The sequence below is a fragment of the Bos grunniens genome, chromosome 5 (genome assembly GCF_055505025.1).
Source record: "Bos grunniens cultivar Pamir isolate PY7600 chromosome 5, Bosgru_T2T1.0, whole genome shotgun sequence".
Lineage (NCBI taxonomy): Eukaryota > Metazoa > Chordata > Mammalia > Artiodactyla > Bovidae > Bos > Bos grunniens.
Genome location: NC_141169.1, coordinates 36,421,904 through 36,438,110, shown reverse-complemented (window position 1 = coordinate 36,438,110; position 16,207 = coordinate 36,421,904). Strand labels below are relative to the sequence as shown.

Genomic DNA, 16,207 nt, shown 5'->3' with positions numbered 1-16,207 from the left:
ATCTCTGAGAGGCAGGAAGGCAAAATCATCCTTTTTGGATACCACTGCCCTAAGGGATCGATTTTCTCCCCAAGTTGGGCAGGATCTTTTCCATTCGTCAGTGGTAGCATGGTCTACCCTCCCCATTCCTGCTCCCACTCTAAAAAACTACACAAGAGTGGGAAGCTTACAAGCTCATCAACATAAAGAAGAATGAGAACTCCATTTTTTCATTATAATACTCAAAGCTGCTGCTGCTGCTGCTAAGTCGCTTCAGTCGTGTCCGACTCTGTGCAACCACATAGACGGCAGCCCACCAGGCTCCACCGCCCCTGGGATTCTCCAGGCAAGAACACCGGAGTGGGTTGCCATTTCCTTCTCCAATGCATGAAAGTGAAAAGTGAAAGTGAAGTTGCTCAGTCATGTCCGACTCTTCGTGACCCCATGGACTGCAGCCTACCAGGCTCCTCTGTCCATGGGATTTTCCAGGCAAGAGTACTGGAGTGGGTTGCCATTGCCTTCTCCGAATACTCAAAGCAGAGAGATATAAATCATGAAAATCTGAAATAAACCTTTTCCTTCAGGATATTTTTATCCTTTGATAATTCCAAAATCTGTGACCCCCATCTATATTACCAGAACTATCTTATTCTTTGTCCACTACACAAGACTAGTGTCAAGAAGAACTGTCTACACTGCTATATTCAAAATGGATAACCAATGAGGATCTATTGTATAGCACATTGAACTCTATTCAATGTTATGTGCCAGTCTGGATGGGAGAGGGGTTTGGAGGAGAATGGATACATGTGTATGTAAGGCTGAATCCCTTCGCTATTCACTTGAAACTACCACAACATTGTCAATTGGATATATCCCAATAGAAAATTAAAAGTTTAAAGGAAAAAAAAGGGGGGCTAATAAGATTCAGAAAGATGTCTCCAATTTAATCAATGCTTATGCGAGTGAACCAAGAAAGGCATTCAGTTCAGTTCAGTCGCTCAGTCGTGTCCGACTCTTTGCAACCCCATGGACTGTAGCACGCCAGGCTGCCCTGTTGATCACCAACTCTTAGTTGAGATAATCAAGACACTTTGTTATGCATAAAAATTAAGTTATTTTTATAATCAGAGAGATTAAAGAATGGACTGCTAACATCTCAGCTTGTACAAACCAAACCCTTTTCCTTCCCTTCCCTCTTTTTTTTTTCTCCTTCTTTCCTTCTTCCCTCCCTTCCTCTTTCCTCCCTCCTTTTCTTCCTCCCTTCTTTACTTTCTCTTTTCTTGTAGGTAGACCCATGTTTTTCTCCAGAATAGAAAGGAACATGAGGACAGAGACTATGAAGTATTAACCATGAAAAAAACCCTCACTGGAAGGAAAATTTATGAGTTTACAAGCATTTTAAAGTGCGGCATCAACACTTTATTAAGAATATAAAGTGTGCAAATGGTGCAACTGAGTCATCAATGAAACTGCAAAACAGTCAGAGGCCCAGAAAGTGACAATTTCTATTTCTTCTCTTGACTTCTGATCATTACTATAAGATCTGTAGGGGAAAAATTCCTTTTAGAGTTGAACTTAATGAAGTGAAACAATCTATAGAAAGACAGTTTAGCTACTGAACATTATAAATTAAATCATGCAATTGTAGATAAAATATGAATCTTTTCTCCTTACTTGTTTTCGTGTGGTTACAAATTGAACAAATAGAATTGTTCACAATAGGTGAACAACATAAGAACTAAGAGTAAGAAGTCTTATCTCTGACCCCCCCTTTTGCCTTCCACTAACTGCATGACCAAAGGAAGGCAATTAATCTCTCTGAGCCACAATTTCCTCATTTATGGAAGTTAGGAGATAGGACTAGATTATCCTCAAGAATTTTTCCATCTCTAAAATCTCATCATGAGGAAACTCTAACTCATATTATCTGAAAGTGACAGGAAAAAAAAAAAAAAACAATGTGCAATTCTACCAACTATGGAAGGTGAATACTCTGTATTATACATAATTTCTATGCCAGAACTTAGGGTTATAAAAACAAAAAAGGCTTCTTTCATTGATCAAAGCCCTTGACTCTAAAGTGACGCATATTGCCTTGGATTTTTCTTTAAATTAGAATGTCTATGATTTATTTTCGGATAGGGTAAGCACGTTTGAGTGTCTGCTGGGTACAGTGTTGACAGTGTCACTTGTCATGCTATGGCAGGGTGCTCTTCACTAGAAAAGAGTGGATAGAGAAGCAAAACAAATTCAGAACTTCAAGAGCTCAGTCACAACATCAGAGAAGAGCTCTGCAGTGGTGTCTTGACATTTATTCTGGAAGGCCTACTTCTGCAAGTACGTGAATGTCTGTTTCTAATATTCAGAGAAAATAAACCCTAATGTTCTCAGAGAAACAAAGTCCTACTCTGGTCTTATGAGAGCTCTTGAAAAAGTACAGCTGTGATGCTTTCAGCCATGAGGCAAACCCACATCAGAGAGGAGTCATTTCTTCAAGCCTTTTGTACAGATGCTAATATGAAAGGCTGGAGGAAAAGATTCACAGAGGGAGAATTTTAAAATGCACTCCTTTACAGGAACCCTAAATATGTGCTGACCCCGCATGGTAAAGCATAAAATGTTTTGCCAAAGATCATCTGACTCTGGAGGACAAAATAAAATTCACCCATATTCCCAAGAAAATCTAACTTTTATGTATGGATGTAAATTCTCAAATTTGCAGACCTTCTCATGTGGTGGTGGTTTAGTCACTAAGTCGTGTCCGACTCTTGTGACCCCATGGACTGCAGACTGCAAGGCTCCTCTGTCCATGGGATTCTTACTCATAGTAGATAGAAATTTCAGAGGCAAGAAAGTCTCTTTTAGATGGAAGCATAGAAATAGCTTGTTGGAAATGCTGGTGCATCAATAAAGAAACACATTCTAGCATCTGCCAGATCATGAAATCCCTACCTCTGGTTCCTTAGGCAAAAAATCATGGCCTTGATAGCTTTTCCTAAGATGATTTCAACTTTTCTTGGTATCCCAACAAAGGAACAGTTCATTTTTATCATTCAGTTCAGTCGCTCAGTCGTGTCCGACTCTTTGCGATCCCATTATTATTAGATGCTTTGAAATCTTAAGGGAAATTCTCCCTAAGTAGTCAAAAAAAAAAACAAAAAACAGTAATGTGGGATTTTATTTGGAAAGAAAATATACTGGGAGAGTTAGAGCCAAAGAAGGAGATGCTCTGTAAGGGATGACAGCTGAACTAGCCCTAGGATTTACAGCCAACAGAGAGGCTCAGGATGGAAATGAACCTCTTGAAAATACCCTCCCCGAAGAAACACTCCTCATTCAACACTATGTCAAATTTTGTGCTGTGTATTCTTCCTTACTTATCTCTAACAGTTTTTAAGATTGTGAGAAAAACAAAAAGAATCACTAGGAAATACAAAAATGTACAAAGCTTTTTAAGTCTCTAATGACAAAAAATTAGCAGACTTCTTGAAAATTGCTAACACTGATTTTTAATGAGCACATCTTGAAATATCACTCTCTGAATAGTTTTATCTTAGAAAGTTTTGTTATTCATTACATTGAAACTCAGACTTACTGATATTACAAAGTATAGCAAACTGTTTATTTTATTCTTCATATATTTATTAAGACTTGTTCTTTTATATTCCCTTTTTTATGTTGAAAAATATCTCTGTAGTACTCCATCAGGATACTTTGCCACTCAGTGTGATGATATTTTTTTATAAAGAGAAAGTGCAGAATTGTTCCCATATTGTGGAAATGCCTAGGATGAACTAACAAAAAAGCAAGAATCTGTAAATCCATTGGCAATTCTTTTGTGTGTGTGTGTGTGTTTATTTTTTTTTATTTTATTTTTTAACTTTACAATATTGTATTGGTTTTGCTATTTTCTATCTTCAGAGTATCTTTGGTTATTCTTCATAGATTAAGAAGGCACTTCCCATTACAATTTATTTTCATCGTTCTGTTTTATAGATACTATACTTGAATTTAGAGGAAGGACCTTCCCTGTGCACTAACTAATAAACAGGATACCAAGTATAGACGGTCCTCACTTTCAATGGTTCAATAAATGATTTTTTTGACCTCATGGTGGTGTAAAAATGATACACATTCAGTAGTAAATAAACTTCTGAATTTGATCTTTTCCCAGGCTAGCTATATGCAGCATGATACTTCTGTGATTCTGAGCAGCAGTAGAGAGCCGATGTAAACAACCGATACATTTACAACCATGCTGCTTTTCACTTTCATCATAGTATTCAATAAATTACATGAGATAGTCAACATTTTATTATAAAACAGGCTTTGTGTTAGTTGAATGAAAATTCACACCTGTAGTATAATGTAAGTGTCCTGAACACATTTAAGGTAGACTAGGCTAAGCTGTGATGTTTGAAAGCTTAGATGCATTAAGTACATTATCAACTTAAGAAATTTTCAATTTATGGTGGGTTCATGCAGACATAACCACATTGTTAAGTCAAGAAAGATCTGGAGTATGCAGTATTATCACAATAATGAAGACTTGGAAGAATACACATTAACAAAGGCAACATTTTTATTATAGATTTTGTATTTTTTCCAGGAAGTATTATAGAGTCCTTCCCTGGAAACTTCTCAGTATTGTTTATACATCCACCTGATAAAAATTATAAGTTGGAGGTAGAGTGAAAATGACAAGATAACACTTTAAGTGCTCTCCAGCTTTATGATTCTACATTTTTCTAGAATATGGTGTGTGTGTGTAAATATATATATATATGTGTGTGTGTGTGTACACACACACATATATATAAATATATATATGCTTCTTCTATTTAAAAAAGCCAAAAGAATGTCATATTTCACACCCACATTTCTTTAATCCCCATATTCTGCAAGCTACTCTGCTAGCACAGTTTTCTTTCATATTCTATAGACTATAACGGGAATAAATTATTGTATTCCAGGACCGACTTTAGACACTACTAACACTCAAGATACCACTGAGCAGGTCTCTGGATGGTACTGATGGGAGTGATATTTCATGACACAAACATAAGCAAAACTTCTCTGAGGCAGGTACTCGACCACACTTCCCAGAGGAATGAAGTTTTTCCCTTTTCCTAGCACACCAAGTATCTATTTCTGAAAACATCACATTATTTATGTCATCATTTCTCTATTAAAAGGTGACTGTCATGTACAGAAAATATTATTTAAGGGCTGTTTTTCAGATTTGCCATAGAATTCAAATTAGTGTTGAGTATCTCACACGCTAGTAATGATCAAAATTCTCCAAGCCAGGAGAACCATGAACCGTGAACTTCCACATGTTCAAGCTGGTTTTAGAAAAGGCAGAGGAACCAGAGATCAAACTGTCAACATCCGCTGGATCATAGAAAAAGCAAGAGAGTTCCAGGAAAATGTCTATTTCTGCTTTATTGACTATGCCAAAGCCTTTGACTGTGTGGATCACAATAAACTGTGGAAAATTCTGAAAGAGATGGGAATACCAGACCACCTGACCTGCCTCTTGAGAAACCTATATGCAGTTCAGGAAGCAACAGTTAGAACTGGACATGGAACAACAGACTGGTTCCAAATAGGAAAAGGAGTACATCAAGGCTGTATATTGTCACCCTGTTTATTTAACTTATATGCAGAGTACATTATGAGAAATGCTGGGCTGGAAGAAACACAAGCTGGAATTAAGATTGCCGGGAGAAATATCAATAACCTCAGATATGCAGATGACACCACCCTTATGGCAGAAAGTGAAGAGGAACTAAAAAGCCTCTTGACGAAAATGAAAAAGGAGAGTGAAAAAGTTGGCTTAAAGCTCAAGATTCAGAAAACGAGGATCATGGCATCTGGTCCCATCACTTCATTGGAAATAGATGGGGAAACAGTAGAAACAGTGTCAGACTTTATTTTCTTGGGCTCAAAATCACTGCAGATGGTGACTGCAGCCATGAAATTAAAAGACGCTTACTCATTGGAAGAAAAGTTATGACCAACCTAGATAGCATATTTAAAAGCAGAGACATTACTTTGCCAACAAAGGTCCGTCTAGTCAAGGCTATGGTTTTCCCAGTAGTCACACATGGATGTGAGAGTTGGACTGTGAAGAAAGCTGAGTGCTGAAGAATTGATGCTTTTGAACTGTGGTGCTGGAGAAGACTCTTGAGAGTCCCTTGGACTGCAAGGAGATCCAACCAGTCCATTCTGAAGGAGATCAGCCCTGGGATTTCTTTGGAAGGACTGATGCTAAAGCTGAAACTCCAGTACTTTGGCCACCTCATGTGAAGAGTTGTCTCATTGGAAAAGACTCTGATGCTGGGAGGGATTGGGGGCAGGAGGAGAAGGGGACGACAGAGGATGAAATGGCTGGATGGCATCACTGACTTGATGGACGTGAGTCTGAGTGAACTCCGGGAGTTGGTGATGGACAGGGAGGCCTGGCGTGCTGCAATTCATGGGGTCGCAAAGGGTCGAACACGACTGAGTGACTGAACTGAACTGAACTGAACTAATAAATATTATTTAAGTATACAATTATATATTACTGACTTTATTCTTCAGTTTATCTTTATATTTCTAATAGGAATTTCTTATCCAGAGCAAGGAGATAGTTATTTCCTTAGAACAGATTCAGAATTAACTATCAAATCAAGAAGATATGCTTTTACTTATGACTTGTTTTGTTGTAAGTGGGTATTTACGGCATGCTTCTCCAAATACTTGAGTTAGAAGAAACTTTTAAAAGTAAATTTAATGCATAGAGGTAATTTATTTCACAAATAGCCACTGTTTACCTGTGCATGAATAATCATCGATTCTGATGTATCCAGTTTTGCAGATGCACATGAAGGACCCCGGGGTGTTGACACACATCGTGTTCTCACGACAGTAATGGCGCCCTTCGGCACACTCATCAATGTCTGTGAAGAAAAAGCAGGGCAAGAGGTCAACCATGGCCAATATTACAGTTTTTCTACAATTTTCTTTGGTGGGGAGAGGGCAAAAGTCACTAATTGAGAAGAATTTTTAAAATGTAGTCAAAGTATCTCTTTTAATAGAAACCTTTGATGTTGAAATGACAAAAACTATACTATTTTTTCCTAACAGCTCTTGTTGGAGTTTAAAATATATCTTTTTATTCTAACTTGCATCATTCTAAAATATATTTCAAAATATCCAGCCCATTCATCTACCTAGATAGAATGATAAAATGAATCAGAACACAGAGACTGGGCTGCCTTAGGGTCTTAGAAGCTTCAATCACTGAGCATACCATATATTATTTTTTGATTCACTGGCTATTCTGTACACTTGGGGAGGCCCTGAAAGAGGTAAATAAAATATTCAATAAACACCAGAACTTGAAAATCTTCACTTAAAGATATGAAACCAACAACATGTAGTTTATTAGAGATATAGCTATCCCAGTAAGTGTTGAACAGAGATGAAATTACAGTGTAGAGCCTGATATAAATAAGAAGCTGTAAAACAGCAAAATAAGATAACATATTGAAGAACTTTCATAGTAATTCATATTCTAAGTATTGTTTTCTTGGTATTGCTTAATGTGTCTGAAGAAACTATTAATGCTCTAAGGATTTAGTGCAAACTAATAATCTAATTTTGTTCTCTTATAATGAGGTGAAGGCTAAGGCTAGAGGCCACTATTCATTTATCCCCTCTTTCAGTGAATATTTATGTTCCCCTTTCCTCGTTCCAAGCATTGTTCTGGGGTTTATTGATGAAAACAGAAGGGCATGGGTAAGGTATGATGTGTCTTCAAGGATCTCCCATCTAGAAGGGAAGTAGACCTCCCTTCTAGAAGGGAAGTAGACCTCCCTTCTAGAAGGGAAGTAGACCTCCCTTCTAGAAGGGAAGTAGACCTCCCTTCTAGAAGGGAAGTAGACCTCCCTTCTAGAAGGGAAGTAGATCAAAGAATCACAGAGAGGGTGGCACGCTGACAACAAAGAATGGCACAAGATGGTGGGCAAGGCCTCTGAATCTCAGCCCAGCACTGTTGCTGCTAGGATGTTGGGGGAAGCCCCACATGCTTGTGTGAGAGAGGACTTATGAGTTCTTGGGAAAAATAATGCTTCACTGATCTGAGAAACTCTTTACAACTTAAAGAGCTTTATTAAAGTGGAGTATTTATGCTTTTCTCATGTGGCTCAGCTGGTAAAAAATCTGCCTGCAATGCGGGAGACCTGGATTTGACTCCTGGGTTGGGAAGATCCCCTGGAGAAGGGAACAGCTACCTACTCCAGTATTCTGATCTGGAGAATTCCATGGACAGTATATAGCCCATGGGGTCACAAAAAGTCGGACACCATTGATCAACTTTCACTCACTTTCATATAGACCATTAAGTTTCAAGCATTTATTAGCAATCACTGTCTATCAAAAATAAGAAATAACTATATGCATACATGCTGTTTAGTTCACAATAGGCTGGATTTCACATGTATTTCCTCAAAGAACTCAAATAACCTATTGAGGTAGGTAGAATGAGCTTAACTATTATCTCCATTTTTCAGATGAGAGATTTGAGGCACAGAAAGGTTAAAGGACTTTCCTTAAGTCATAGAGATAATTAATTGGCAGATCAAAGCATGTGAACATAGGTCTTTTGAACTGCTCCAACCACAAGCTTTCTTAATCTGTATTATAATGAAAGAAACGTCTTAGTCTAGTTCACAGGTATACTTTGCTGGTCATAACCTCCTGCCAGGGACTCTGGTCCCTTGGATCCTGCCATATCTCACTGCATATTTCATGTATACTTCTGATTATTCTTTCTCTGACTCCAAGGAGCTCTTCTTCCTCTACCTGCCAGGTGAATGCTGGTGCCTCCTGGGGTCTGTTCCTGACCTGTTTTCTCTCTCTCCACTCTGTGCAATTTTATACATTGTTATGGCATCACTACCACATGAAGTGACATTTCTTTAAAACATTTTATTTTATATTGGAGTATAGCTGATTAACAATGTTGTATAGTTTCAAGGGGACAGCAGAGGGGCTCAGCCATTCATATACATATCCATTCTCCACCAGACCCCCTTCAATCCAGGTTGCCACATAACACTGAGCAGAGTTTCCTGTGCTATACAGTAGGACCTTGTCATACTCCAAGTTTTGAGTGAAGAAACTTGCGAGTGCAAAGTCATAATAAGCACTAGTACTAACTGGGAAGAATATGAATTTTAACAATAAAACTGTCCCCATTTTATAGTTTCTCTCTGCACGGAACATAAAGCATTTTACAGGTATTTTATCATTATGTAGCACTCTTTATTAAGGGCCTTAATGCATTGACCAGGCAAACTGCTTCTCCTCTAGAAGTCTACCTTCTCAAATCCTTGTGGTGAAGCCACAAAGTAACACTGACCTCATCTGTACTATTAAAAGAAATGCATCAATTATAGGAGAGAACTAGATGACTCCATACTACACAAAAGTCATGCCATTCATATAAACTCAACTATACTTCCTGAGAGTGTCAAAAGAAGCAGCTGACAGAGTCTCTCAGGCAGCTATATTTTAGAGCTAGAGGACCACTGGCAATCATCTGGGCTAACTACTTATTTTACAGATGAAAAAACTGAAGTTTAGAGAGACTCAATTTTCCATTCAACTTCTAAATGAAAGTCAACACAATAAATTACAAGCAGCATACAAAGCCCTTTCCAGTTTGGCCATTATTTTCCTGACTTTACATTCTATGACCTCACTCTTTATTCATTCTCAGTGCTCTGGCCACACTGAGCTTTTGGTCATTTCTTGAAGGGGCCATGCTCTTTCTTTCTTTTTTTTTTTTTCTTTTTCATATTTAGGTGCTTTTGCATATGTCATTCTCTAGTCTCCTTCTCTCCCTATCACCACCTCAGTGGGTCTTGTCTACCAATCAATTCAACCTTCAAGAATCTGTTTAACTATCTCTCTGTGAAAACTTCTCTAATGAAGTAAAATGTTCCCTATGTAATACTCCCTTGGAACTTTGTGAATGTTTCCATTAAAGACATATCCACTTTACCTTTATTAATTTTTGTAGGTTTCTTTTTTCCAGTAAGTCAAATATACTACTGAAGGGCAGAGATCATGTATTTGCGTTTCTTAACTCTGGCTACACATTATACTTAACTGAGATGCTTTTAAAAACCATTAGTTTTTGTGCTGACTTCCTAACTCTCACTCCAAATTCTTATTTAATTATCTGTAATGGAACACACACATAATATTATTTTTAATCTTCTCTTTGAAGAATTTAATGTAAAATTAAATTTTTCAGCAGAATTTTTCAGTAAAGAACCAGACAGTAAATATTTTAGGCTTTGGGTGTCCATATGCTCTCTACTGCAACTACTTAACTCCTGTTGTTGCAGTGAAGGCAACCATAGACAATATGTAAATGAATGAGCCTGACAATGTTCCAATAAAGCTTTATTTATAAAATAGGAAGGTGAATAAGATTTGGCCCACAGGCCATAGTTTGATAACCCCTTGTTTAATGCATAATCAGAGTTAAGGATCACTCGGAAGGACCATGATGGCAAAGTAGCAGGACATGAGGTTAACCTCCTCCAACAAACACATTAAAAATACATCCATATACAGGAATTTTCACAGAGAGTCAACTAGAAACTGAAGAAGATCTCTTATACAACCAAAGCTGCAGGAAAGCTCTCCACATAATGAGGTTGGACAGAAAAGAAAAATAAAAAGGCATTAGGACAGTACTGGCATCTCTGAGAAGGATCTGTAAAGAAGAGAAAGTCCACATGTAGCCCCTTGTCCTGGAGGATCCCTTTCCACCTAAGAGGTCAGCTGGCACTAGAAGGGCCTGGACTTTGCTCATGAGGAGTGTGTGCATGCTGGCTTGCTAGTAATCATGGAGGAGAGAGACAACAGATGGCTGCCCCCTCACCACAGTCCCAAACACCTGAAATGTGTGCCAGGCAGGGCTGCTAGCACTCCATGACTAGGTGTTATATCCAAGTCAGAAGGGCACTTGGAGGGAACTCAGCCTAGCTGCACGGAGACAGCCCAGGGGTCCTGGGGAGTGGTTCAGGTCGAACCTTGAAGCCCACTGTCAGCACAGCACGCACGTGGCAGGTGTGGGACTGGCATTGGAGCCATCATCAGTGCTCATACAGATGGAGCTGGGTCCAGTCGTGGCGCACTGTGGGCTCACATATGAAGGGGGCAAGTCTGGCCTTGAAGCCCATCATAAGAGCTCATAGGGTGAGCAGAGGTCTGGTTGCAGTGGACTTTGTCAGGTGGTGCCAGATAAATGCATGTCTTGAGTGGACAGCCCCTGGGGAAGAGTATATAGCAGCCTCATTTCCAGACAGAGCCTTCTGGTTCCACCCATATCATCATACAGTTTGCAGCCAGATCTGGGGCACACAGGACCTGGGAGAGGTCTGCCACAGAGGCAGTCAAGACTCCAGGAAGCAGCGTAACCACCTTGAATCCTGCAGCCAGAGCATCCTATTCCCCAGCCCCAACCCACTCCACACCACAGCCTAGAACCAGGTCTGGGGCAAAAAGCGGAGAAAGGGATGCAACCTTGGGCTACTTCTGGGCAAAACCATGGATGCCTACATGGGCAGCACATAGGTTCACTGAGTCTCTTACTTCACTAGTCACATCCTTTGGGACAGAGCAAACATTTAAGGGCAACAGAGCCTTATTGAACTTGACTCTCAGGGCTTCTAGTCCAAAAACTGGGGAGCAGATCCGGCCCCTGACAGGGCTGCGACCGCCACAGAGTAAAGAGGCCTTGTCCAACACATCAGTGCACTCTCTGGATACTGCAACACCAGTTGTAACCCCTATCAAAGGGATAATGGCCAACACAGCCTGAAAAAGGATGTGGCTGACATCCTTTTGGACCTGGAAAATAGGGTTTAAGATGGAAATAAGTACTTTACGTTAAATATCAATGGACTAAATGTGCCTAACAAAAGATACAGAGTGGCAGATTACATTAAAAAAACAAGAATCTACAACATGCTGCCTATGAGAGACTCACTTCAGGGCGAAAGACACATTGATTGAAAGTGAGGGGATGGAAAAAGATATTTCATACAAGTGGAAATGACAAAAAAGCGGGGGTGGCAATACTCATCTCAGAGGACATAGACTTTTTAAAAAAGTCCATAAAGAAAGGTAAAGAAGGACATTATATAATAAAAGAATCAATACAAGAAGAGGATATTACATTCATTAACATACAGGCACCCAATATAGGAGTACCTAAATACATAAACAGACTTAAAGGGAGAAATTAAGAGGAATACAATAATAGTAGGAGAACTTAATGCCTCACTGATATCAATGGCCAGATCTTTCAGACAGAAAATGTTTAGGTAAGAGAGGTCCTAAATGACACAATACACTAATTGGAGTTAATCCATGCTTACAGGACACTACAAAAAAAATTAGAATATGCATTCATCTCAAGCACGCATGGAGCACTATCTACCCCTGCTACTTCTATATGTTTGCACTGGTCTGTAAGGAAAGTAGGGCTTCCCAGGTGGTGCTAGTGGTAAAGAACATGCCTACCAATGCAGGAGACCTCAGACCTGGGTTCTCCTGAGTCGGGATGATCCCCCAGAGAAGTGCATGGCAACCCATTCCAATACCTGGAGAATTCCATGGACAGAGGAACCTGGCGGGCTACAGACAGGGTCTCAAAGAGTCAGACACAACTGAAGCGACTTAGCACACATGCATGAATAAGAAAAGTATCATGTTCAATTACAGTCTAAAAAAACCAAATTGCAAGCACCCTGGGTAATATGATGAAAATTCATTTGCTTCCAGAGTTTTAGGATCATAATAGGAGTCATATGGGATTATTAATGTGCTCAGCTGTACCAAAGGACTTTAACTCTGCTTCTCTGAGGGAACAAAGTTTCTCCTCAGTCACTAAGTCCTGTCTGACTCTTTGCAGCCCCATAGACTACAGCACACCAGGCTTTTCTGTTCTTCACTGAGAGGTCCATTTATTGCATGAGGCAAAAAAAGACAAATTCTAACTGGAGAAATAACACTTAAATTATAATGTTATGAGGTGATACATATCAGAAACATATACAAAGTGTATTTAATAAGGAGTAACTATTTTTAAAACAGTGTTTATATGTTCTGAGAATCAATTAATTTAGACCACATTTAGGAATTTATATTTAGTGACATAAATAATTTTATAACTATTCCCTACCCCCTCAGCAATCAATGCAAAGAAATAGAGGAAAACAATGGAATGGGAAAGACTAGAGATCTCTTCAAGAAAATTAGAGATACCAAGGGAACATTTCATGCAAAGATGAGCTCAATAAAGGACAGAAATGGTATGGACCTGACAAAAGCAGAAGATATTAAGAAGAGGTGGTAAGAATACACAGAAGAACTATACAAAAAAGATCTTCAGGATTCAGATAATCACGATGGTGTGCTCACCTAGAGACAGGCATCCTGGAATGTGAAGTCAAGTGGGCCTTAGGAAGCACCACTACGAACAAAGTTAGTGGAGGTGACAGAATTCCAGTTGAGCTATTCCAAATCCTGAAAGATGATGCTGTGAAAGTGCTGCACTCAATATGCCAGCAAATTTGGAAAACTCAACAGTGGCCACAGGACTGGAAAAGGTCAGTTTTCATTTCAATCCCAAAAAAAGGAAATGCCAAAGAATGCTCAAACTACCGCACAATTGCACTCATCTCACATGCTAGTAAAGTAATGCTCAAAATTCTCCAAGTCAGGCTTCAGCAATACGTGAACTAGGAATTTCCAGATGTTCAAGCTGGTTTTAGAAAAGGCAGAAGAACCAGAGATCAAATTGCCAACATCTGCTGGATCATAGAAAAAGCAAGAGAGTTCCAGAAAAACATCTATTTCTGCTTTATTGACCATGCCAAAGCCTTTGACTGTGTGGATCACCATAAACTGTGGAAAATTCTGAAAGAGATGAGAATACCAGACCACCTGACCTGCCTCTTGAGAAACCTGTATGCAGGTCAGGAAGCAACAGTTAGAACTAGACATGGAACAACAGACTGGTTCCAAATAGGAAAAGGAGTACGTCAAGGCTGTCACTGTGCTTATTTAACTTATATGAAGAGTACATCACAAGAAACGTTGAGCTAGATGAAGCACAAGCTGGAATCAAGATTGCCCGGATACATAGCATTAACCTCAGATATGCAGATGACACCACCCTTATGACACAAAGTGAACTACTAAAGAGCCTCTTTTTGGATGTGAAAGAGGAGAGTGAAAAAGTTGGCTTAAAGCTCAACATTCAGAAAACGAAGATCATGGCATCCCATTACTTCATGGGAAATAGACGGGGAAACAGTGGAAACAGTGGCTGACTTTATTTTTTTGGGCTCCAAAGTCACTGCAGATGGTGACTGCAGCCATGAAATTAAAAGATGCTTACTCCTTGGAAACAAAGTTATGATCAACCTAGACAGCATATTGAAGAGCAGAGACATTACTTTACCAACAGTGGTCCGTCCAGTCAAGGCTATGGTTTTTCCAGTGGTCATGTATGGATGTGAGAGTTGGACTGTAAAGAAAGCTGACCACCAAAGAATTAATGCTTTTGAACTATGATGTTGTAGAAGACTCTTGAGAGTCCCTTAGACTGCAAGGAGATCCAACCAGTCTATCCTAAAGGAGCTCAGTCCTGGGTGTTCATTGGAAGGGCTGATGTTGAAGCTGAAACTCCAATACTTTGGCCACCTGACATGAAGAGCTGAGTCATTGGAAAAGTCCGTGATGCTGGGAAAGATTGATGGCAGGAGGGAGAGGGGATGATAGAGGATAAGGTGGTTGGATGGCACCACTGACTCAGTGGACATGGGTTTGGGTAAACTCTGGGAATTGGTGATGGACAGGGAGGCCTGGCTTGCTGCAGTTCACAGGGTCACAAAGAGTTGGACACGACTGAGCAACTGAACTGAACTGAATCCCTACCCCAACTGGAGTTGATAATGAAATTATCTTTAAGAAGCCAGGACATATAATATTTACATGAATAACAACGTGAGGCCCTATATGCTATGTGCCAAAAGAAAACAAAAAAAGGATGGTTGTTGACTAAGGACAGGCAACCAAAGAATCTGTGTGGTATGTCAGGACATAAGGTGGCTTTTGAAGAAGTAGGTTTAAAGTGACTGATTTAGAGTTTCCTGTCAAACAGAGGTGTTCAAACAGTACTGTAAAGATTCAAGTCTGGTGTAGGCAGCAAAAATATGAAATATTGAGAAACAATATTCCATTTGAATGAAGTTTCTGCAGGAAAAAAAAGAAATACATTTATGGGATAGGAGACACAATACAAATGGACTTAAGTGCCCAACAAATATAAGAAAGGCATCTTCTTTGCTGTGATATGAAGACATTAAAGCATTTGGAAGGAGGAAGGTGGAGAAGTAGCAGAGAAAAATACACCTCACAAGAGTTGGTAAGGTACAACTGTGGACTTATTAAGAAACGTATAATCAAGGTGAGGAGAGTGTTCATGAATAAATAAAAGTTGCAGTCTCAGTTGGTTACTAAATCTAAAGTAACTCCTCCCCAGCCCCAGTTGCTCCATACTACTTGTCAGGGTCTAAAAGTATCCTAGTAAGTTATTGTTAATGTATCTGTGAAGTGAACATAGCTCAGTCGTGTCCAACTCTTTGTGACCCCATGGACTATACAGTCCATGGAATTCTCCAGGCCAAAACACTCGATTGGGTAGCCATTCCCTTCCCCAGGGAATCTTCCCAACCCAGGATCAAACCCAGGTCTCCCACATTGCAGGCAGATTCTTTACCAGCTGAGCCACCAGGGAAGTCTTAATATATATGTGCTGCTACTGCTGCTGCTGCTGCTAAGTCGCTTCAGTCATGTCCGACTCTGTGCGACCCCATAGGCGGCAGCCCACCAGGCTCCCCTGTCCCTGGGATTCTCCAGGCAAGAACACTGGAGTGGGTTGACATTTCCTTCTCCAATGCATGAAAGGGAAAAGCGAAAGTGAAGTCGCTTAGTCCTGTCCAGCTCTTCGCGACCCCATGGACTGCAGCCTACCAGGCTCCTCCGTCCATGGGGTTTTCCAGGCAAGAGTACAGGAGTGGGGTGCCAATGCCTTCTGTCAGATCAGATCAGATCAGTCACTCAGTCGTTTCCAACTCTTTGCGAC

General features: G+C 39.8%; 1 protein-coding gene across 5 annotated transcripts in view; it reads right to left on the bottom strand.

The window, feature by feature from the left end:
* NELL2 (neural EGFL like 2) overlaps window positions 1-16,207 on the bottom strand; it is a 507,676-nt gene that overhangs the window by 154,876 nt on the left and 336,593 nt on the right. For all 5 annotated transcript variants that reach the window (XM_086399811.1, XM_086399808.1, XM_086399809.1 and 2 more), the window contains one exon: window positions 6,804-6,929. In XM_086399811.1, coding sequence (XP_086255937.1) covers window positions 6,804-6,929 — 126 coding nt within the window. The remainder of the gene's footprint in view (window positions 1-6,803; window positions 6,930-16,207) is intronic.